Source organism: Bemisia tabaci, chromosome 7 (assembly GCF_918797505.1).
Source record: "Bemisia tabaci chromosome 7, PGI_BMITA_v3".
Lineage (NCBI taxonomy): Eukaryota > Metazoa > Arthropoda > Insecta > Hemiptera > Aleyrodidae > Bemisia > Bemisia tabaci.
The window spans coordinates 44,077,511-44,100,228 of record NC_092799.1 but is presented as its reverse complement, the minus strand read 5'-3'; the positions used below and the strand labels follow the sequence as shown (position 1 = coordinate 44,100,228).

Here is a 22,718-nt window from a genome sequence, read left to right as displayed (position 1 = left end):
CTTTAGTTAATCTTAAGTTCTAGAAAAAAGTTTTATATTTAAGTTAAAAATAAGTTTCTATAAGGTATTTTCTTTTTGTCCAAAAACAATAGTTGTACAATTACCTTGTGTGCAAATACAATAAATAGATAAATAAAATACGACTGGGTAAAGTGGGGAGGATCACAATTATTAGCCTCTTGAAGTTATGATCACCAACTTGAGTCTTTCAACTGATGCGTCTTTCTGCCTTTGTTATTTGTAAAAATTAGACCCTAGCCTTTTAAAGTAAGGGACACAAGTAATTCTTTGCATTTTCAAAGGAGGGGTATCGTTAAGGGCCTTTTTTGGCCCCACCCTAAAATTCCTCAACTCTGCGATTTTTTGGTCATTGAAGGTCTATATTTTACGGAATGCACAATGGTTTTGTCATTTCCGGTCTATTTCGGGGTCTACCACTGGCCTAAACATGGGTCTGAAGGCCAATTTTGGCGAAAAATGCGGGTTTTTCAGCATTCGACGCGCTGTTTCGTGACGATCCCTTCGGAGGACAAAAAACTCTTCAAGTATGTTCATTAGGGATGTAAGAGAGTCACTTTGGCCAATTTTCGTCGATGTCAAACTTTGCGCGCATAGTTAAAAAAAACTTTTTAGAATTTTCCTTGTTTTTCATCATTATTTAAAATGGCTTAAAAAAGGCGACTCATCTTACACCAGAATTGAACTTTTTTGGCAGAAAATGGTCGTGGGTGGTCAAAACCTTCCTCTAAGAACTTTTTCCGATTTAAAGCCTCCCAAAAAAGCCGGTGTTGCCATATTTCATTGCCTAAAATCATAGAAAACCGAGTACTTATTTCAGTATTTGGGGGCTATTTCTCGTCGAGCTCATTCAGAAAAGTCCAAAAACCTTCGTTTTTCATATGTTATGGCCGAATCACCAGTAATTACATACATTTATCTAACTACAGAACCTCCCATCGCGGCACGGCGTTGCCACATCATCGGGGAAAAATCGAGAAAAATCCACGTTTCCCTGGATTTGAGCCATTTTTTCGGATTATGCGGATGGAATAAAGTTGAAAGACTTGAAAAGTGCAGAACTGGTCAAACAACAAAGCGACATGGACTCGCAGCTTGACTCAGAGAGCCTCAATGATTTTCCTAGGCTTACTTTGGACGAACTGCGCCTGATCACCATGGGGATATATCAGCTGAAACAAGCCAAGTCATACACAGCTGAACACGAGAACGATGATGGGTTGTATGAGCTATTCGTTCACAGAGAATGCACCGACGTCATCAGGGTGAAATTGCAGAGCCGCCATGTATCAGCCAAAAAATACCACCTTTGGATACAGTATCACCCCATGGGCGTTTCTGGGTGGTATTGCCAGTGCAAAGTGGGCGCTAGAGTCGTCGGCTGCTGTGCGCACATCGCATCTGTCATGTGGTACCTCGTTCATCACAGACATAAGACAGGAGCACAAAAAACCAAGCGTTTGTCAGATGAGTACGGGTCATTTCTTCAAGATTCCGCAATGGTAGCTCCAAATGAGTGGTCTGATGGAGAGGACGAGGAACCTGATGAAGAGGCGACAGATGAAGATGCAACTGGAGAGGAGTGAGGGAAACCAGAGAAGAGAGGAGGGGGCAACGAGGGCAGCAGTATTATTCGAGGGTAAGGACAATTTTAAATGCAAGTTTAATGTTGCTAAATGAAATGTGCGAAATGCGATATTAATAATATATGCGATAATAAATGCGAATTTAGGTGGAGTAGATAAAAAGTTACTGTTTTAAATTAATTTAGGGAAGCAGAATTCTGAACAATCGCTGCCGATAATAGGGCTGGGGGAGGGAGGGGGGATGGTGGTGGTTGTCAGGGCGGGTAAAAATTCAGCATTCAAGACTCGCGATTCTGACACATGGCTTACTTTCTTTCGGACTTCAGATCACGGCCAATGTTTGAAAGTCGCATCCTCTTGCGCAAATATCGTGCCTAGAAATCGTAAGAATATGGGTTGTCTATAAGCACAATATATTAAAATAATGAATACCGGCACAAGGTATGATCCACTTGCATCTCTGAATACTGCAATTTAAGTCTTTCAACTTTATTTCATCCGCATAATCCGAAAAAATGGCTCAAATCCAGGGAAACGTGGATTTTTCTCGATTTTTCCCCGATGATGTGGCAACGCCGTGCCGCGATGGGAGGTTCTGTAGTTAGATAAATGTATGTAATTACTGGTGATTCGGCCATAACATATGAAAAACGAAGGTTTTTGGACTTTTCTGAATGAGCTCGACGAGAAATAGCCCCCAAATACTGAAATAAGTACTCGGTTTTCTATGATTTTAGGCAATGAAATATGGCAACACCGGCTTTTTTGGGAGGCTTTAAATCGGAAAAAGTTCTTAGAGGAAGGTTTTGACCACCCACGACCATTTTCTGCCAAAAAAGTTCAATTCTGGTGTAAGATGAGTCGCCTTTTTTAAGCCATTTTAAATAATGATGAAAAACAAGGAAAATTCTAAAAAGTTTTTTTTAACTATGCGCGCAAAGTTTGACATCGACGAAAATTGGCCAAAGTGACTCTCTTACATCCCTAATGAACATACTTGAAGAGTTTTTTGTCCTCCGAAGGGATCGTCACGAAACAGCGCGTCGAATGCTGAAAAACCCGCATTTTTCGCCAAAATTGGCCTTCAGACCCATGTTTAGGCCAGTGGTAGACCCCGAAATAGACCGGAAATGACAAAACCATTGTGCATTCCGTAAAATATAGACCTTCAATGACCAAAAAATCGCAGAGTTGAGGAATTTTAGGGTGGGGCCAAAAAAGGCCCTTAACGATACCCCTCCTTTGGTATGGCCGTGGTTGGTATTGCACCTTTTCTACTCACATAATTTTCTGCGCTTTATTAAAATATATATAGACGGTGAAACTCCCAAATGACATACCTGGTTTGCAGTGTTTAAAAATCTTGCTCCTATTTTATTTAACGAAGGGAGAATAAGTCAACATTGTGTCCTGAAGTTTTTTCATAATTTGATGCACATGGAGGGGAAAAATCACAGAGGATTTTAAGTATTCTTGTTCAGGAGTTATCCATTTAAAAAATAAAGTATGACAGGAAGTCTGGAATGTCGCAAACCAGGATACGTGGTTTGGGAGTTTCATCGTCCATATGCCTCCTAAAATTGCTGGCCAAGGTAAGGTCACTGGTCAAAATAAGTCAACCACAGACGAAATGGAAAGATGGGGGAAGAAAAAGAAAAGAAGTACATAAATTACTCACAGTTCATTAGTGAAGATGATGATGGTTTCGACTCTGGCTCAGGTACTGCAAATAAAAGAAAAGAAATACCATCAAAATTAAAAATGCTACAAACTTGAGTGATTACAAGAAATTTCACCACCTAAAATACGAAAGGGTTGAGTTTCCTGAAATATTTCAGCTGAATTTAAATTATTACGAGAGACATAATGACTGTTTTTGTTCTACATTGAAATACGATCTTCAAATTGAAGCCAGTAGTAAAAATGAGTCACAATATGAGAATATCATTTCTGCCATGGAAGCAAAAAAACCATGAGGTCCTTATCAGTTTGGATGATAAATTTTGAGGCACATCAATGGAGCAGTTTCACAGGACGGATTGTTTCCTCATAAAAACATCAGGATGCCAAAAATAATCTGGAAGTTTCGAGGCCTTCGCTTTGATAAAAAAAAAAAAAAAAAAAAAAAAAAAAAAAAAAAAAAAAAAAAAAAAAAGCGAGGAAAAAAGAATAAAAAAGCGATAAAAATAACAATAGATACATTAAGCAAGGTTTTCATTGCAAAAAAACTTCTGAAAAATTTCAGCATAGAACATTATAAAAATAATATAATATTGAGTGAATATATTGATATGATGCTTAAATAATTGACACACTACTTAAATATTTGATGATTTATAGGAGCAGAAAAAATGAGGTGACACTTATATTTTTCTAAAATTAAAAAGGTAATTTTACCTGCCTCAAAGTTAAAAATTCTATGACAGCTCAAAATTCATAAATTAAAGAGGTTCAATTAGAGAAAAAATTGAAAATGTTGGCGGTTGAAATCTCAAGATTAATTTTGACAGAGATGAGAAAACAATCCATCCTTGTAACATTTAAGGGCTGGTTCTTACTTAACCTCTTGGTAATACTTGGAGGTAATTATATTGTACAAAGGCAAACTTTTAGAGGATCACTCACACATGAGATAAGTTTCAATAAATTATTTTTCTTGGGAGTATTGTATGGGGAGCGTTCCTTCTATTTTTTTGTCTTTTGAAACTTTTACTTAAAACATGGTGAATTTAACAAAAGAGAGAAAGATTTGGGTAGAGTAGTAAACCTGAAGTGCACAAATCATACAAGAGAAAAACTGAGAAAATAAAATCATGCAGAGAAGAAAAAAATGATGAATAACATCCTCCAATTATCCGGCATCCAATAAAAAGTTGGGTAATTTCTGAAAAAGTAGGGATCTACCAACTGCGTAAAACCAGAAGGGCTAGTTCGAAGTTGCAATTGCATGAGACCACATCCTCATGATTTAAAAAGCTATGTTGTTTACTTCATTCTTGATGCATAAGACACTAGGCCTTGTCCACACGAACGCGGTTCGCGGAACTCAGTTCGAGGAACTTGTTCCCGGAACAAGTTTTTTGCTGAGCTGAAACTTATTCCTCCAAAACCTGGAATTTCCCCCGTGCTCCGAGCTTCTAAATATGTTTCTTTTGATGTGAATTGTTTTTGTTTTTCACGTCCTTTACATATGATCTTGACATTTATTTTTGTTACTTTGGCGGTCATAATAATCTATTATTTTGCAATAATTGTATAGTTTTATTGAAGTTCCGGTTCCAGTTCGGACGAACCCGTGTGGACAGCATGCCTCGTTTCAAGGAATAAGTTCCGGGAACTGAGCAAGTTCGAGGAATAAGTTCCGCGAACTGCGCTCGTGTGGACAAGGCCATAGATACACTCATATTTTTGCCACTCAATTATATAAAAGGTCATATAGGATTTCAGTAAAGAACTCCGTAAGATTCCTCTGAAGATTTCTATTTTCTCTTATTCTTGCTTTGTATTTTGCTTTATTTATAATTGCATTTGTTCTGCACTTGCTTTCATCCATTCATTCATCGCACACAAAAAATTTGGCACTTTTTTATCAATCCTCGCAGTCATGCAGGAAATATCTGGACCAGAGGTGTCAAAACGTTAAAAATATACTTTCCGCTGCCTCCTAAATAATTAAGGCTACCGGAATCATAACCTGTAATCTCTATTGCAACGTTTCACTGTATCCTCTTGCAGTTAATCTTTCAAGGGAAAACCGAGGAATTCTTTTTTAGAACTTTTATCTCCAAATCTTCTTATGGTGCAAAGAAAAATGGTTCTAAAATAAGTTTTATAATTAAGAAAGTTTCTAAAATAGTACGTTCATGAATCCTCAGTCCGTTTAAACTGTGCAAGAAAGTAATGAAGAAGGGCAATGAATAAAAAAATAAATTTCAAGCCCAGGGGCATAAACTCAACTCCTTTAAAATACATATTTCCTACGTTTTAATACTTGAGAATCCAAATAAAACTGAAAGTTAGCGATCACATGAAATTCACTTCTGGCCTCAAAAACTTTTAGAAAATAGTTCATCTGAGTATCATTTGAACAAATCTGAAAATCAGCCATCTGAAATTAGATTATTCACCTGAAGAAATAAAAATTAACGGTTTCTTGAATGTAATTATTACCTAAGAAATATGATATGTCTTATGCTTTGCTAGATGAGCACTTAAAAGTGTGAGCATGAATAAAGGCAGAGAAAATAAGGGCAACTCATGACTGATGTTCCATTTCCATAAAACAATGATGGTTGCGCACCTTCAATTGTTTGGGTGATAGATTGCAACTGTGACATGTGCAGTGTAATGAATTTGGTATACAATTGGATATCACGATAGAGGGGGAAAAATAATTTAATTGTCAAAAGGTTCAAAGCATTGTTTGATATTACATCATCTTCTTGCACAGTTTCCAATTTAACAAGTCAACTGTTGAAAATAAATCACAAAACGGATTTTATACGAATAGCTGAAAAAATCGTCTAGCATCATGAGCAAAAGAAACTACAATTGATTTGTGCCTAAAAATGTTCACACTTTTTTTGTGAGCATCGGGCGAGGGCATTATTTTTTTGTTTCAAAACTCTGTTTCCTATCCCAGAAGAATTGTGGGATACTTGTCTGGAAATAAAAATCAACAATCAATACAATCCTTCTTTGTATCGCACTCTTCAAAAATTTCATAATTATCTGGGCTGTATAACTTTTTGTGTTGTTTGCATTGTGCAAGAAAAAAGAAAATGAAAATATTTGTTCTCTTCCATGTTAGTTGAGTTGATTAAACTGAAACGCTCCCACACACGAACAGTGCACAACAGGTGATAAAGCGATAGGGGGGTGGGGGGAAGGGAGGAATAGAGAGGTTAAGAAAAAACTACTCTCACTGGAACCCTGCAACTATCTGGAAAGATCGCGAAATATTAATCTGTATACTTCCCTGAAAACTCTCAATGTTAAAAAAAAAATTCCCTGAAAACTCTCGATAAAAAAATAAAAAAAATTCCCTGAAAACGTAATGATAATAGCAGAAAAAAAAATAAAAAAATGTAAAAAAAATCTTATGAAACCAAGATCAAGGTAAAAAAAAAAACCTGGAATTTATTCAACCTAAAAAGTACGACAGATAAGGGGTTGAAGAAAACTTGTGAGAAATAGCTCTGGTGCGAGAATAATGATAATAATTTAGATAACTCAAATAAAGCTAAAACCTATCGTAAACTGCTTTTGGAATGGATGTGAACAATAAAATTAAGAAATAACTGTACGTGAATCGTTACACGAGAAATTTAATCAAAATTGGATCTATTTTAAATTGAGAATAAAGCTAAAATGAAAAACAAATCTTGAAATAAATTGCGATGAACTGCAGAGGTTCAACTTTCATTGGAAAAAACTTGAAAACTTAAACTGAATTGAGAAACTTAAAACTTCCCCCTCTTCCAGAAAACAACCATGATTGACGTAGATAACTCGTAAAATTACTCATGAGAAAACATGTTGTGAAATTATATTATCTTCCATCTTTTTGAAAAGGCATTTCAAAATACTTAGTATAGCTTCATTTCATGAAATTTTAAGGTGAAGAAAACCCACCTCACCCCTCCTATGCTACAAAAAATCAAAACTGGCAGGCTATAGTAACCGACCTTTATACAGGAAGGTTCCTCCATTAGTTCTTTAATTTTAACTGTCACTCGTGAAATTATGTAGATGATAATAATACTACCTTAATTTATAAGTATAGTAATAACACTAAGAGATAGAAATTTGGTAAAATTTAAATAGAGTAAGTTTACTTAATAATAGAACTAATAATATAAATTGAGTCCTGAAAAATTAACCGTTGAACCCAAAAACATCGAAGCCAGATCTGAGATGGGCTTGTGCTGTTCTATCTTCTTTTTGACCGATGAAACAATGAAGACACAAATAAGTAAATGCTCATTATACCCAGTGTATAATTTACTTGGCCCTAAAATGATACGATGGGACTCGAAATGGTATTATTGCTAGGGTGATGACTTGATAGTTCATGAGAATTTTCTAGATTTCCTGGCATTGAAGTGTACTCCCATCACTGATAACATGAAAAGGATTGCGATTGCACTCCAACTTAAGAACTGATAAAAGTAAACCCTTTAGGTACGAGCATGAAATACTTTAGGTACATGTAGGAAAAAAAAGAAGAAAAAAATTGACTAGTTTCTGTGCTGTGTTAAACAAATATTAAGTTCAAAAGTTAGTCTTTGCTGATATGAATGGCATGCTTCAATGTTTTATTTTATCATTTTTACTAGGGAATTTTGGTCTTCTCTCTGCAGCAATCATCACTTATTATTAAACTTTTGGTTCTATTTGAAGAGGAATTTTAATGACGGATTAAATAAAAACAAAAACAAAAAATACAAAAAATTTAAGCATCACAAAAAAGTGCTAAATTTTCATTTTTTTTCCTTAATTGGGATTCTGAAATGATAGGAGTACACTTTCAAGAAAGAATAACTTATGATTGTAAAATTAAAGTTTAGGCTACATACTAAGTAATAAAAATCTAGCTTAAAAAAAGAATGGAAGAGCTACTTAAAAAAATTAAAGGTTCAAAATGGAGAAGAAAAAAACCCCTAACACGACCTTGTCTTGGTGAATTCACGAGATACCTAGATTATTCAAAGAAACATGTATTTTTGCAGAAGGAAGTATTCATTTCCATCTAGAATTCTGAGAAGAAAAAGAGATATTTTTTAATCATGTGCGAATTTTCCGTGAGACACTCGATAAAATATCTGAAAGAGGAGGAACTTAGAAGAAAATAACCTCACAGATTTATCCAGAAAACTAAAGAGGAGCAAGATTACATGAACCCTCAGATAAGAGGGGCATTTGAAAGCAAAAGAAAAAAAAGAAAGACGAAATCAAAAGGATTGGTAGGGGAACAGTGATACGGTAAACGAAAAGGTTCTGATATAGCCGAGTGTGAAGGATGTTACAGGGAGCAGGAGTCTTGGAGAAAGAGCAGGAACAGATTTTTGGAAGCTGGCAAAGTAAAATTTAGACCTTACTTTTTCTACTTGATACTTACCTGCTTGATAAAAAGGCCTACATCAGGGATGAAGCGCCCAACAGTTACCCGAGAGTGAAAAATTCAACCAACTGCTCAGAGCTTCAATTTAGACGCAGATTCTAATTGCTTAAGAAACAAAATATTCGACAAAAACAACGAAAAGTCATTTAAAGAGAAAATGGCTTACAGAAAACTCACTCACACAATAATCACTTTCTCTACATTCACAGAGATACAAAATTGAGAAGAAAAGCATGGAAAAAATATGCGGCAAAATGTAATTTTTGGCTTTCAAATCAGAGATCCAACAATATAGCGAATACAATTTAGAACAAGTAAAAATGGAAAAAGATGTACAAATTCTCTCAGAAAAGTAAAGGCAGGTAGAGATAGAAAGATAGAAAGAAAAAGAAAGACAGACAAAAAAGGCAGAGATCAAAATAATGGGAGAAGGAAGAGAGTAAAAGATAAATGAAGTACATTCATTCCAATAAAAACACAAAAAAAAATCGATTTAACTGACATTACATGAACATTATTTGCTCCCGTTCGGAGGGAGTTTCATGTCTGTTTGAAGAGGAAATGATTCAAGGCATTCTCCATCACAATTTTGAGACCCTTTCTATAAAAAACGAAATTCTTCTACCTGGCACATCAAGTCCATTTCAATCCAAGCGACCTTCTTACAGTCCACACCTAAGTTTTATCTCTTACGAGGCTTAGGGACAGCTAAACATTTTTTATGCCTTACAGAAATCTAAAAACTTCATACGAACCAATTTCTGTGAATTGTATGCAATGATTCTTCAGCAATGATTTTTTTCTATTTTTCATAACATTTGAAAATAAATGTAAAAAAACAGCAACAAAAATGGGACTTCAATCTCACGCATCGTTATATTGAAGGAGTGTTGAATACGTCAGATAGTGAACTGATCCAAAATTGAGCCAGAATCATTAAACTCCACAAACTTTCACTTACAAAAGAAGAGGGTGTTTTTTTGCACATCACCACGGGTGGCAAACATTTTCTTTACATGATTTTGCTCTGCCAAAATACTAAATACCACTTTTTTTGCACAGAATTCGAGTTTATACATCAGAATTCATTTTACACAGATGTGTGTGGTGGAAGGTATTTCTTGAGCATCTAGACAAGCTCCGTGTGCATGAACCAGATTTTTTTCTGAAGAACTGATTAATAGATCAACTTAGATAGGTAAGTTAATGAAGTTACAAAACAAATAGTTTTCTATCAAAAATTCTACCCAAAAAACGTGGTATTAGTTTTCCATTAACTTACCCTCGGAAAAACTGGAATTCTTACACTCATGAACTAACTTCCAAAAGGGTTTCAAAAAAAATTTACGATTGTTAATGTTGCTTCCAGCTCTCTCATTAGCTCTTATCCACAAAGACATAATCAAAATCAAGTAAAGGAGAAGTCATACATTGAGGTTTCAGTAATTAGTAATTCTGGTTGAATTCAAAAACATTTTTAAGGGACAAGAAAATGATATTTTAACAGTGGTGCTCATAGACAAGATATGTTTCTTGAGCAATAGCCCCTCCTCCCTCCTCGAAAAAACAATAATTCGTACTGCAGTAAAAATAAAATACTGTATAGCCTTTCATCTATTTCAAAGATAGAGGATGTAACGAAGATCTGAATTTGAAGGATGGGAGCTGGGATTTTTTCATCTCCGGAAAAAAGAGAAATAGATTCTGTGAGTTAAAAATATAGAATTTTTTTATCCTGAGAGCAAATAAAAGGCACCTCAAAATGAATTCAGTAAAAATTAAAAAAAAACTTTTTGAGGTGACAAAGCCAAAGGCGAAAGCAGACTGGTATCTTCTCATAATTTTCACAGATGCTGTACAGACCCGAAAGACAACGGCAACATACAAGATAAATAATTTTAGCTCCCTCTAATTTAAACTGAAGAGACAAGCAGAGCCTGAGCTTTGGACTGAGTATAGCTGGGTCACTTGAACTCTCCTTGTTATTATGAGCAAGCTAGCCAGTTCATAAAAATTTTGTTCTCGCACTCGTTTTCTTTCCTCTTAATTTGTAGAATAGGCTGGAATGGACAGAAAGTGATGTAATTCTATACTGGATATGGATACTTTTATTGATCCACTCTGAGACATTAGTGGCTTAAAAATGAGGGGGAAAGAGGGAAAGGGGGCGAGAAGAAACATTGATGAGAGGACCAGAGGCGAGGAAAAGGAATTAGGTTTAAAAATTAAGGCTTTGGAAGGAAATCTTTGAATGGAGGGCTAGCCCATGGCCCATGGTTCACAGAGGCCTATTATTTTCAATTAATTAATGTTAAACTCATAATATCTTCTACGCTGTCAGAAACCTCTCCAGCAGATAATAGGTAAGCTTTTTCCAAGCGATTAACCAGGAAATTTGTGTTCCAAGATTTTAAAGAGGGGGAAACTAGGAAAATAACAAAATTTAAGAAATTGATTTTTTTTTAAAAAGTAGCTATCGATGAGGGATTTACACTCCGTCATTCGTACTACTCACAGAAAATACCTAACTGATTTCCTCGGCCAGCCTGGGACAGTTATTATTGTGCTGTCATAAGCAGGTTCTGATTCAAAAGTCATGGAGAATCTCCTGGGAAGATTCACCAGAATCTTTAAGAAACTCTCGATAAGAAAAAGGAGGAGGGAAGATCACACTGCTTTCGAACAAATTAATAAGACAAAACAGAGCTTTTGCACTTCATTCTCCATTCTTAACCGACTGAAAAGTTATTAGAAATTTTTATACTGTTTTCCCACCATTGCCCTTGGGTCTTTCTTTATCCTATCCTAAGAAACTTGGATCCAAATGGATTTCTCAAATCAGGCATATTTTGAGAGAGCATACAGAAAATGCAGCTTTAAAAGTGTACTTCACATCTTTCCCAAAAGCTTCACCTCTTATCATACTGCTACACTGAGTAACGGGTGGTACTTATTATAAGACTCCACCTCCAAAACTGTTAGCTTAGGAGGCTATTCACATCTTTCCTGATAAATTCTAGTTGAGTGCAAAAGCTCTGTTTAATGCTCAAGGAAATAAAGGATTGATTAATAATAAGTAGAAATTGAGAGAGATGAGTTAATCTTTTGAGTGAATACACAGCCTGTAACAGCTTAAATTAGTATTAAATGGCTGTTTACAACAAAAAAAGTTTTTCCTATTTTTGGCAGAACGAAGATTATTTGTGACGAGTGCAAACCTTCAAACACTGTGCGTATTGGCCCCAGTAAAATTCTACTGATATTTGTTCCATAATTTAACCCTCCACTTTTGTTTCGTTACGGGGTGGGGGGCTTTGTAACTTCAAAGAAAAATTGTTCGATTGACTAGTATTTCCATTCACTGTCAGAACTTGTCATGATGGTTTTCATGTATTTTTTATACTTCAATTCATTTGACCTTCCTCTTCGGAAGAGAGCCTACTTGTAAGGAGCATAAAAAAATAGGAAGAAATCCAGCTGTTGGTCTCTGCCCACGAACAATGGACTTGGCAAATGTTATTTTGTGATCTTAAGTCATGTTGATTAAATAAGAACCATTGCTGAAGAACCGTCGGAGGATAGTCAAAAATAGAGAGGAATCTACATAATTTAACGTAACTTAGCTAGCATGGTTTAAAATGTCCCTTTCAAGTGTTAATTTGTCATATTAAAAAGGCAACTTCTTACCGATAATGAAAAATATAATAACTTTGATAAATGAGTTATCGCTTCGTCGATCTGAGTAAAAATTAGAAAAGAATGATAGTACCTATCTACATTTTTTAGAAGACTAAAAATGACGTTATTTTTTTCAGGTAAAAAAAAAATCATTTATTGCGAAAAAATGGCAACAAAATTAAGATTCTTGAGTACTAAGAGTAATTTAAAAATAATTTTTTCCTACATCAGGGATTCATGTTTTGAAAAATAAAACTATTACTAGGAACTTTGAATCATCACGACTAGTCAAAAATTTTAAATAAAATTGGAAAAAAAATTACGATAAAAAAAAAATATCACAGTTTTTCATTTGGCATGGAAAGGACTAGACCCGTAAAAGAGGGGGGGGGGGGGAGATAAAAAGAGAAAAAATTACGACAAAATTTTGTCCATATTTGTTTCAAAAACATTCAAAATAGGCTAACTTTTAGGATAAGAGGTCAAACAGTGGAGCCACTGATATCCCCCATTTTTTATAGAATAAAAGTAAGTTACATGTCTAATTGATTTTAAAGAGGAAACTATCCCTCTTATTAGTTCAGTGGGATTGAGCCGCAATTTTATTTGAATGAGCACTCTCAAATCAAATACAAGAAATATTAGAAATGCATTTTAACCATAAATTCGTAACAGTGACGAACTTATCTGTTTACAAGCTCAGAGAGAGCTTTTCAAGCACAGCAATTAAACCTATCTTTGGGCCCATGGTCATTTTACAGATGTTCTACACTTAAAATGAAAGAGGGATTTCCTGATATCTGAGGAGGAAAATGGATTATTCACAATCATCAAAATAAATTACAATGAATTACAGGTGAAAATGAGCCAAAGAACACAATAAAAATATGACAGTGAATACTTTCTGATGGAACCTGAGGGACTTTTACGATGCATATCTCGCGCAGGCCTTTCCCACAGGACTCAATGCTTAGTGATGCGCAGACGTTGACAAAATGGCAACCTGAAAACCTGTGGCTGTAAACAAGGGGAGGAGGAAAAACCAAACGCATAGACTGTAGAGGCATCACACACAATTGAAAAGACAAAATTACCAGAGACAATGACAAAATCAATAACTGAATAAAATAAGTTGGAAACCACATTGCATGTACATTTACATGTTGAGATCAGAGAGAATTAGGACAAAGTGCCTTTGAGATTGCTGATAATTACAGCTTGACTATGCAGCAATTTTTTGCGTCCAGGAAATGACATCTTTATTTTCAGCTCCCGTTCGTCTCATCTCATCCGTTCTTACTAAAAATGTAATAAATTTAAACGCTTAGTGAATGAAAAGAATGATTCAAGAGAGTTTTCCTTGAAACTGCTGTAGAGGAAATTTTAAAAGAACATTTTCTTCTTCCAAGATTTGAAGAACACTTAAAGATTGAACTTCCCATGGAAAATGATAAGTGAAAAACAGAAGGTCTGAGGCCTAGCTGCTTTCTGTGCGTTACTGCTAACTACCTGAAATACAATTCCCAATATGCACTAAACACTACCTACTGATCAATCATGACTGAGGAATGAAAAAATTAGAGTAAACTGAAAAACTCATTGCAAAATTTCATTTAGATTTCTTATAATTTTTTGCACGGAATAACATAGTGTACCCAAATTTTCTCTCTTCCTCAGTTTCTGTGTGCAAAGAAACGAGACCTAATTCTATCTGGTTCCAACCATGTTATTTCCAAAATTCAATAAAGTATGTATTGAGCATTTTCAGTGCTCTGAGCTTGGGTCCCTATTTTTTTAAATTTTTATATCGATGATCGAGAGAGTCACCGATCAACTTTCCAAACCTCAATGGAAAATCTAAACGGAACATCAAGAAAACAGAAAGTAAGGAAATGAAGAAACGACTTCAATGTTTTTTTGCACAGTAAATTAGTGAAAGAACAATATGCAAGAAATCTGCATTCTCTAAAGAGCAAGTTTCTTGGGCACAGACTCACAAAAAAAGGAGAAAAAAAAGGGATGAAGGAGTAAAGCGGCAAGCACTTAGAAAATGTTTAAAAATATCAAAATTGATCCTTCGGATGAATCATAAGAACTTTAAATATAGCTACCAAGACAAATACCTGATCTTTCTTTTCTTTTTCTTTTTTTAGAAAAATATGCCAGATAATAACCGGACTTTCAAAAATAATTAAAGTGATAAGTTGGCGAAATGTTGATTCTTCTGAGACGTTAGAGTTCTTACTGGTCACAACTACGAAAGATCCGAGAGTGTTAGTATCAGAGGAAAATTCATCTTATATTAACTTTATAGAAGCCCTTAATATTGCAAGAGAGAGATGAGAATAACCAATAGATTTCATTCATAAAAACCCACGAGAAGAAAGGGATGAGAGAAATAAAGTGGTACATTAAACATGTGGCATCTCCAAAAAGGTAGATATTTTATAAAGCAGTCACCAATGAAATGCCACTCTTTAAAATTCGTGACAGTTAATACTTTTTGCTTCCTCAATCCATCAAGAGCAAATGATTCACCAAACACTCTTAAGGCATTTTGGATAAATTAGATTTGAAGAACTGAGCTTGGGGTGCTTTCACTTGAAAAAAGTCTTACACTTTTTTTCCATGTTTTTAAAAATCTAAAGCTAAGGATTATTAAGTAGAGTCTGCACCAGCTAAGTTCACACACCTTTAGACTGCGACAAAAGATCCGCCGTCTTGCTTCTTGCATTTTCTTCCGTGCAGAAATGACTCTGCAGTCTAAAAGTGCGTAAATTTATTCGGCGGGAACTCTACCGATAGCTTACTTTTGAACTTTGCTTGTCTTAAATATCAACCCATGAAGCACTACAAAAACTTGACACTGCTCATGTAGAGGGTTTATACTTGAGATTCATACCTTAGTTTTATCATAAATTCTATTCTATGTGTACTGCAGTTGAGGACTATACTTTAAGAATTACTCTCCTCTCCTTGGAAAAACACGAGGGCTGAGCTATCTTTTCCTTGAATCAAAGTTTTGTTTGGATTTTATAAAAGGACCTGCCATGAAAATAATATACTATCAAGGCACCGAGAAATTTAGACAGTAAAATGTATCAATGCTGACACAAGCTATGGAGAAATTAAGGGGAAAAAAGCTCAAGAAAGGTTAATTTACTTGTTAGAATTATGAAAAAATGAAAGTACTATTAGGGACTCTTATATGCTACCATTGCAATAGAAACTGAAAATTTCACACTGATAACTGAGGATGCTACCTACTCTGGCCACAAAAACTAAAAATTGCACCAGCAACATGAATAATTGGCAAAATAAATATTTGAAAATAAGCTTGTTTACTACAAGCTATGGTCGCGAAATGTTTGAGGTACTTTGAGCCACATCTATTTCATATCTTCCTTGCAAGTATGATACAAATTGAAAGAATATGAAGAATGGAATTATTTCATCGCAAAAACTCAGCGTGTTTACTCAATACCAAACAGTGATTCAACAAAAGCTCAACAAATTTTGGATTCTAACTGATCAACCTGAAGGTCTGCTAAGACTATACCGGGTGCAATATTTAAAATGAAAATTCCTTGTTGCTGGACAAAATATTATTATCAGTTTCTAAATCTTATGTTCAGATCATCTACAAAGAAAACTATCCAATGACAAAATAATATGATTCATCCAGTAATTCACTTCTTTCTTTGGCACAGATTTTTTTTTCGGCATTAAATTCCTTTGAAATTTTTATTTACTTCACTTCCAACTCAAAATATTGATTTTTTTAAATTTCTATTATTTTATCATTATCGTTCAGGTGATTTAAAATTCTTCATCAAGTTTTGTAACTGGAAAATCTTTTTTTCAATGTCAAATTGTCAATGTGAAATGACACTTCAAAACTGGAATTATAAAATTCAGTAAATTTCATTAACTTGGAAACAGGAGATTTTTGATGAATAAAATAAAGGAAGAAATATTGGGAGAAAAAACTATGACAAATAAATGAAAACCATGCAAGAAGAAATGATTTCACAAAAATCTAAGACGAAGAAAGTAACCGACTCTTTCATTCCATATTTTACCACCCCATTTTTCAAAAGGATAAGTATTCTGAAAACAGCAAGTAACTAAAAATTTCAACGAGATAGAGAGATAATTAAAAAAATTGGCTGAACAGTATTTGTAGCGATATGTACCAAACACAACTCAATGAATTTTCAGTAGACTTAATCAATCAATGCACATATAGAGAACGTACAATAGTGAGGGGGAAAGTAAATACTTCAGTCTTGTTGACAAAATAAGGCACAGTAATATCCTACCTCAAAGTGGAAAGAAATACTCACAAAATCTTGTGACATCCAGAGAAAGTAAGAACTGTGAGTTTCGTGATGAAAATTTGAATTGAAAGAAAAGCAAATGAGAGATGGATGAATGCTCTGCTAAAGCTATGTGTGTAATTTGATGAAAAGGCTTATATTATCGGGAGAATTGGATGGAAATGAAACTGGTATGATTACGACATTTAAGATATTTCAATTACTTTCGTTCACTATTAACCTCAAACTTGCCAGATACAAAGTGATAAAAAATTAATTTTAATGGAGTCGAGAAAGCAGTGGAGGTGACATGGTATTTACACAGATAAAATATTGTAAAAAGCTAGGATATCTTTCCGACAAGTTTTAAATCTACTTGATTTAGATGACTAGAATGCTTAAAAAAATTATTACAGATTTATCCTTGAGAATTTCTTACAAAGAGGGGCTTATTCACACTTCTATTAGAAGTAGGACAATTTTCTTACTGACTTTTCTTAGCAAGAGAGAGAGAAAAAAAATTGTTAAGATGGGATTGGCCCTGCGTTTTCGGAAGAAGAATAACATGATGTAAGATGAATTCTTCAATTTTCTGTTAGTGCCATAATACTGGGTATAAAATTAGGTATTAGTAATAAAATCAGTCATGAGTTTTTTTAACCTAATGTTCTTAGTTTAAAAGGTGTATTTAATTCGGAAGAAAGACAACCATGCCCAAAGTTTGGCAAGATTTCATGGATGACAGAATTCTGACCAAGCATGAGGAAGGCAAAACTTGGATTTGATAGGATAAGATTGTATTTTAATTACGAAAGTTTGGGAATAAATTGAAAAGCAAAAAGTTTTTGCTGAGAACCATGTCCAAACATGCTTAGGACGATGCAAGTTAAAAAAAATAACAATAATAAAAAGAAATAAATTTATAAAAAAAATTAAAATTTGAGAACTTGACCGCTAGAACATGACAACACACCAAATGAATGAATTTGATTCATGAAAAATGATGAAACAGCATCAAAATCATTGGCGATAAAATGGGTGGGCTGAAGCAATACTATTATGAATCAATGAGAATGCTTGAAAGTATCCCATTACAAATCCTGGTTGAATTGTGAGTGGTAAATACAGAAGCACATTCTTCTCGGCCCGGACAAAATGCAAAAAGCTTAAGGACTAGCACAGAGCAGCTCGATATACTTCTAAATTATTGATCAAATCATTGAATGAGAGTAATTGTAGAGAGAAAGTAAGTGGTCAATTTACCTGGAGACTGAGAACTTGAGCCATCCGGAGTGTAGAGAAATGAGTGAGGTTCACTCACTCTGCCACTGGATACCACACTCAGAAACACTGAGACAGGCTCTAGGATGTCTGTTACTTTGTAGGGAGGAACCATACAAACAAGATGCGACTGTAATAAGTTAAAAAAGGTGAAATCAATAAATAGGATGATAAACGATTCATCAGCTCAAAACACATGACTTGATCGGAGAAAGAGCAAATAAAAAAAGGGATGTTTCCTGGTGTTTACAACCTCATCTTCAATCAGCTAATGAATGCATTGAAAAAACAAAGGAAAACAAGAAGGAAATGATCCATTAATTGCTGTACTTGCAAAACTGAGGTTCAAAACCTAGCGTCTCATTTCTGCAAGAACATTGATGAGCGGCTCATTTTGATACACATAATTTATTCCTTCTTCGTGAAAGTATTGAACTTAATTATGTTTTTATGTTCAATTCCAGTGCTTGTTCAAAAATTCTGCTCAAGGCTCGTAATGGATAAAGTACCCATTCACAGTAAAATATGAACCGTAAACATCACTCCACAATAAAATGTCATGTCAAAACAGCTGATATTATAAGCTATGTATTTTTCAGTGTTCATTCCATTCTGCGCTGTTGGCGGATAATGATATTACCAAATTTTAAATATTAATTTAATTATTTCCTGGTAATAATAAATAAAAAAAGGTTCGTTCAGTGAACGCTCTCAGACGTCTGTACGTTGGAACCAACCCCATCTTTTTTATTGTGCTCTTTGTATTATGGATTAAAAACTCCTCATCTGATAATTGTGAAAAATTCATTTTATTTATGACTTGCAAGACAATCTAATATGAGGTGTTCAGAATATTCCGGTCAGCAGCCTTGCCATGTATCAAAATGCTTAAAGGACCCCGCACACCTCTTATGGGAAGCTGCACCATGACTGAATGCTAATTTATTTATGTCATTCAATTCTCCTCAAGATGCTGATCAAAAGTTATAATTGCGCCAACTTTCTACGATGCACCGTTTTCGCAAAAAAACCGCTGAGAACATTCAATTATTCGGCGATAAAAAGCCAGAAAGATTCCTCATTTCAGTACTTGATTCACGAGCGGCTGTGTGTCAACAAGGAAATCATGGGAACTCCCGCACCCAGCGGCAGTCTTATCTCGGATTCCGCACGCCGTTTTGCTCGACCATCCAAATCAGATTCTTGAGGAGCATAAGAACAAGAAAATCGGAACGTTAACCGGGCGAGAGCGGGAGGGAGATAGCCCCAGAGTTGGCAGGTACAGATAAGAAGATGGACACTCGCTACGTTTTTTCCTTATTTACATCCGGCCTGTTCTCAAATGCTTTGTTCGTTTTTATTCATTGTCGCCGAATAATGGAATCTTCTCGGCGGTTTTTTTGCGAAAACGGTGCATCATAGAAAGATGGTGCAATTATAATTTTTGATCAGCATCTTGAGGAGAATCGAATGGCATAAATAAATTAGCATTCGGTAATGGTGCAGCTTCCCATAAGAGGTGTGCGGGGTCCTTTGTCTAGTGGTCCATTATTGATAAATTATCACATGATTTTTTGTATAAATCAAACTTATCAACTAGAACTTACTTGTTGTAAGAACTCTTTGTCTGGAACAACAGACTGTTCCCAAACAGTGGTGTCTCCTTCAGTTTGCTGGAAAACCACTTTGGTATCTTTTAGGAAATTTTTTCCTAAGATAAACAATTCCAAACCCCCAGTAGCTGGACAAGCAGTCAGGGACTTTTTGCAAATTTCAGGTACACCAGGAAGTTGAGCTAAAGAGAATAGAAAAAAAGAAACAGATAAAAATATTATACAAACTCTATCAATAAATAGATGATAAGAAATATTTCTGTTGAGCACTCAGGGTGAAGGTTATTACCTTAGAGGACAGTACGTCTGTTTTAGATTCGTGTCTCTGGGGGGATCCTGTCTTGACAGATATGATTGGTTTGGATGGTACGAACTGGTTGTTATCTTTATAATTATTCGTAAATCATGCACCAACTAATTAATGAGTGAGCCCCAAAAAATTAGACAGATAAAGTTCATGGCAAGAAACTTAAAATCTATCCACTGAAAAATAAAATATGATTTTAAGAGATCGGGAGCACATTATTAGAAAATTCATTACTGAAGCATATCCATGAATGAAATTTTCAAAATCTGAATTCAGACGAATTAGACCACAAGCTGTTATTGTATTTTTTTTCAGAGAGACAGTTCTAACCTTCAGATTCTGAGATAAGAATTTTTTTCAGATTTTATGTGGCTTAATCAAAAATAAAAAAAGAAGGAGGAAACTTTAATGATAAAAACAACTTACTGCAGGCAATAGGTTGAGATGCAACTTGAAGTACTTCTGATGTTCCATCAGGGTGCAGGATGGATGTCCGAAAGACCATTCGACAGCGGGTTGATTTCTTTTTACTTCTTGTTGGACTTTCACCCGGAAACCTGTGCTCAACATCAACATTCCTTTCTTTCAAAATACCAACACAGTCACATCTGCAAAAAAACAAATAGGAGTCAACATTTAGGTAATGATACAGCAGTGCTAAGTGTACATATGGCTAAATAACTTTTTTGATTATGTGAATGTGAGTTTAAAAAATGAAAGACAACCAAAAATTCAGGAAGAAAATTAGGAAATTTAGAAAATTTTTGTAGAAATTAAGAGTTAGAAGTAAAATGGAACTTGTTTAATTTCATCAAAAGTTTTTAATAAAACCCGAAGAAAGGAACGGTACACAATAAAGCTATTCCAATTGAGCACCAATAATTTTGATTTTAACAGATTTTAATGATTAAAAAGTGCAACATCAATAAATATTGCGAATAGCTGGAACAACTTATTGATAATGAAATTTTTTGAACGGCTGATTTTTCTTAAGATGGGGAGAGGTCAAATTAAGAAAGTTAAATAAAGAATTAGAATAAGAGTTAGATCTGTCAAAGAGTTCAAGGAAATTTTGATGTGGTTGAATAAAAAATTCTTGAAACATATGTAAAAATAAGTGTTTTCAGTGAATTGGTAACTTACGTAACATTCATATTATTGGCAGGATCAACATCTAATTCTATGAGTATTGTACCATCGACTTTTTTCTCGATGCACGGAGTAGAATTTTTACCTTGCACCCGACATGCTTGGTAGAACATGTGAGGCATGACTCGACCTTGATCTGTTCCGATGAACACTTGGAGCGTTGTTGGTTTATTATAGCCGGAGAGCTGAAGAATTGAAAACAGAAAAAAATATGAACATAAGTTGTAAATTTATTATTACAATGATGAAAACAAGGTAACTTAGAAAAATAAGATGGATGGACGTATTTATGCAAAAAAGAACTATGTACGAATAAATAAAATCAAAAGGCACTATGTAGAACCCAAATCCTATGCACACAGTTCCTTTTATTAATTTAATTCATATTCATATGGTTCCTTATACTATATGCGCGTCTTCAGCATCTCTAAAAACTTATTTCCTTCCAATACAACTTTTTAAGTTTTCCTACCGTAGATCTGTAGATTGACACATTTTTCAGACAACCCTGTTTCGCTTTTCAGAATCGCATTAACATCAGAAAGTTTAATCAGTTCAGACAAGACATGTTCAGAATCATTGGATTTTTGGATCGGAGGGCTTCATTCAATATGACTGAATACGATCGATGAAGCAAAAGATGGCGAAGTTGGAAAAAAGAGACAAACAGGAAAAGCAGCGGAATTAATGCTCGTGGCAAAACCACAAGTTTATTCTGATCTCATCTTCATGATTGCACAGCTGTTCGATGGTATCGATCCTCCATTTCTGAGCTTCACTTGTATATAACAAACAATAAGTCATCTGATTGATTTCACAGAGGCGAAAAGAAGGTTAGGAGCGTGAGCCTCAGTGTTACAGGAAATATGATGAGATGCTGTTCGGCATTCAAGTAAGTAAACTGATCCAGTATATAGCAGATCAAACTTTACGGGAGTAGGGAAAGATTTTTATCGTTGTAAATGTTGTGCAGCAAAACTATTATATACTTCTTGCAAACAGGACAACTTGTGAGAAATTTTCTTCAGAGGGTGAGAATAATTTAGGCTTGGAAAAAATAAGAGTAATACTATACCCAGAGTAACTTTCGAAGTACATATTTTTAAAAAAAATTTAAATGCTTTTATCAACTGCATTTTAAGAATTGTGATAACAGCCCCAAATAATTATTAAATCCATGAAGGTGCTTGTCATCTCCTGCACAAAGGACCGTATCTTGCCTGTGCTATTTTGGTATTAATGTGAGCATTTTATGTCATCATGGACGAATTGCTGCAGGCATTACTCTGAAAATTTCAGAGTCATGTACCATGCAAAGATTTTGTTTTACCACAGTAAGTAAGATTATGTCCTTTCAAATTCGGAACATTCCTCAAAAAGTTCAAAAGTGAGATTCTAGAAAATATTTGAATAACGAAAATTACCTTTACGACAGGGAAACCATTTCCAGTCCTATCTTTGACAGCTCCTCTGCTTCCTTCAGTTTGATAGCGAGCACGGTGTTGCTGCTCTGGTTGACTCAAAATTTGCAAAGAAACACTTCCATCTCTACTTGTAGCACTCAGCTGAGATGTAAGTGTGACTGGACCAGAATTTCCACGTAAGGAAGATAATTTCACAGGTCTGACAACACTGCAAGAGAAT

At 34.8% G+C, this 22,718-nt stretch overlaps 1 protein-coding gene across 4 annotated transcripts in view; it reads right to left on the bottom strand.

Moving 5' to 3' along the window:
- The window catches only part of NFAT (NFAT nuclear factor), a 211,785-nt gene that overhangs the window by 11,986 nt on the left and 177,081 nt on the right, over positions 1-22,718 (bottom strand). For all 4 annotated transcript variants that reach the window (XM_019049619.2, XM_019049618.2, XM_072302637.1 and 1 more), the window contains 6 exons: positions 22,499-22,706; positions 21,069-21,259; positions 20,352-20,533; positions 19,613-19,800; positions 17,988-18,135; positions 3,283-3,327 (listed from right to left, as the gene is read on the bottom strand). In XM_019049619.2, the coding sequence (XP_018905164.2) occupies positions 3,283-3,327; positions 17,988-18,135; positions 19,613-19,800; positions 20,352-20,533; positions 21,069-21,259; positions 22,499-22,706 (962 nt within the window). The remainder of the gene's footprint in view (positions 1-3,282; positions 3,328-17,987; positions 18,136-19,612; positions 19,801-20,351; positions 20,534-21,068; positions 21,260-22,498; positions 22,707-22,718) is intronic.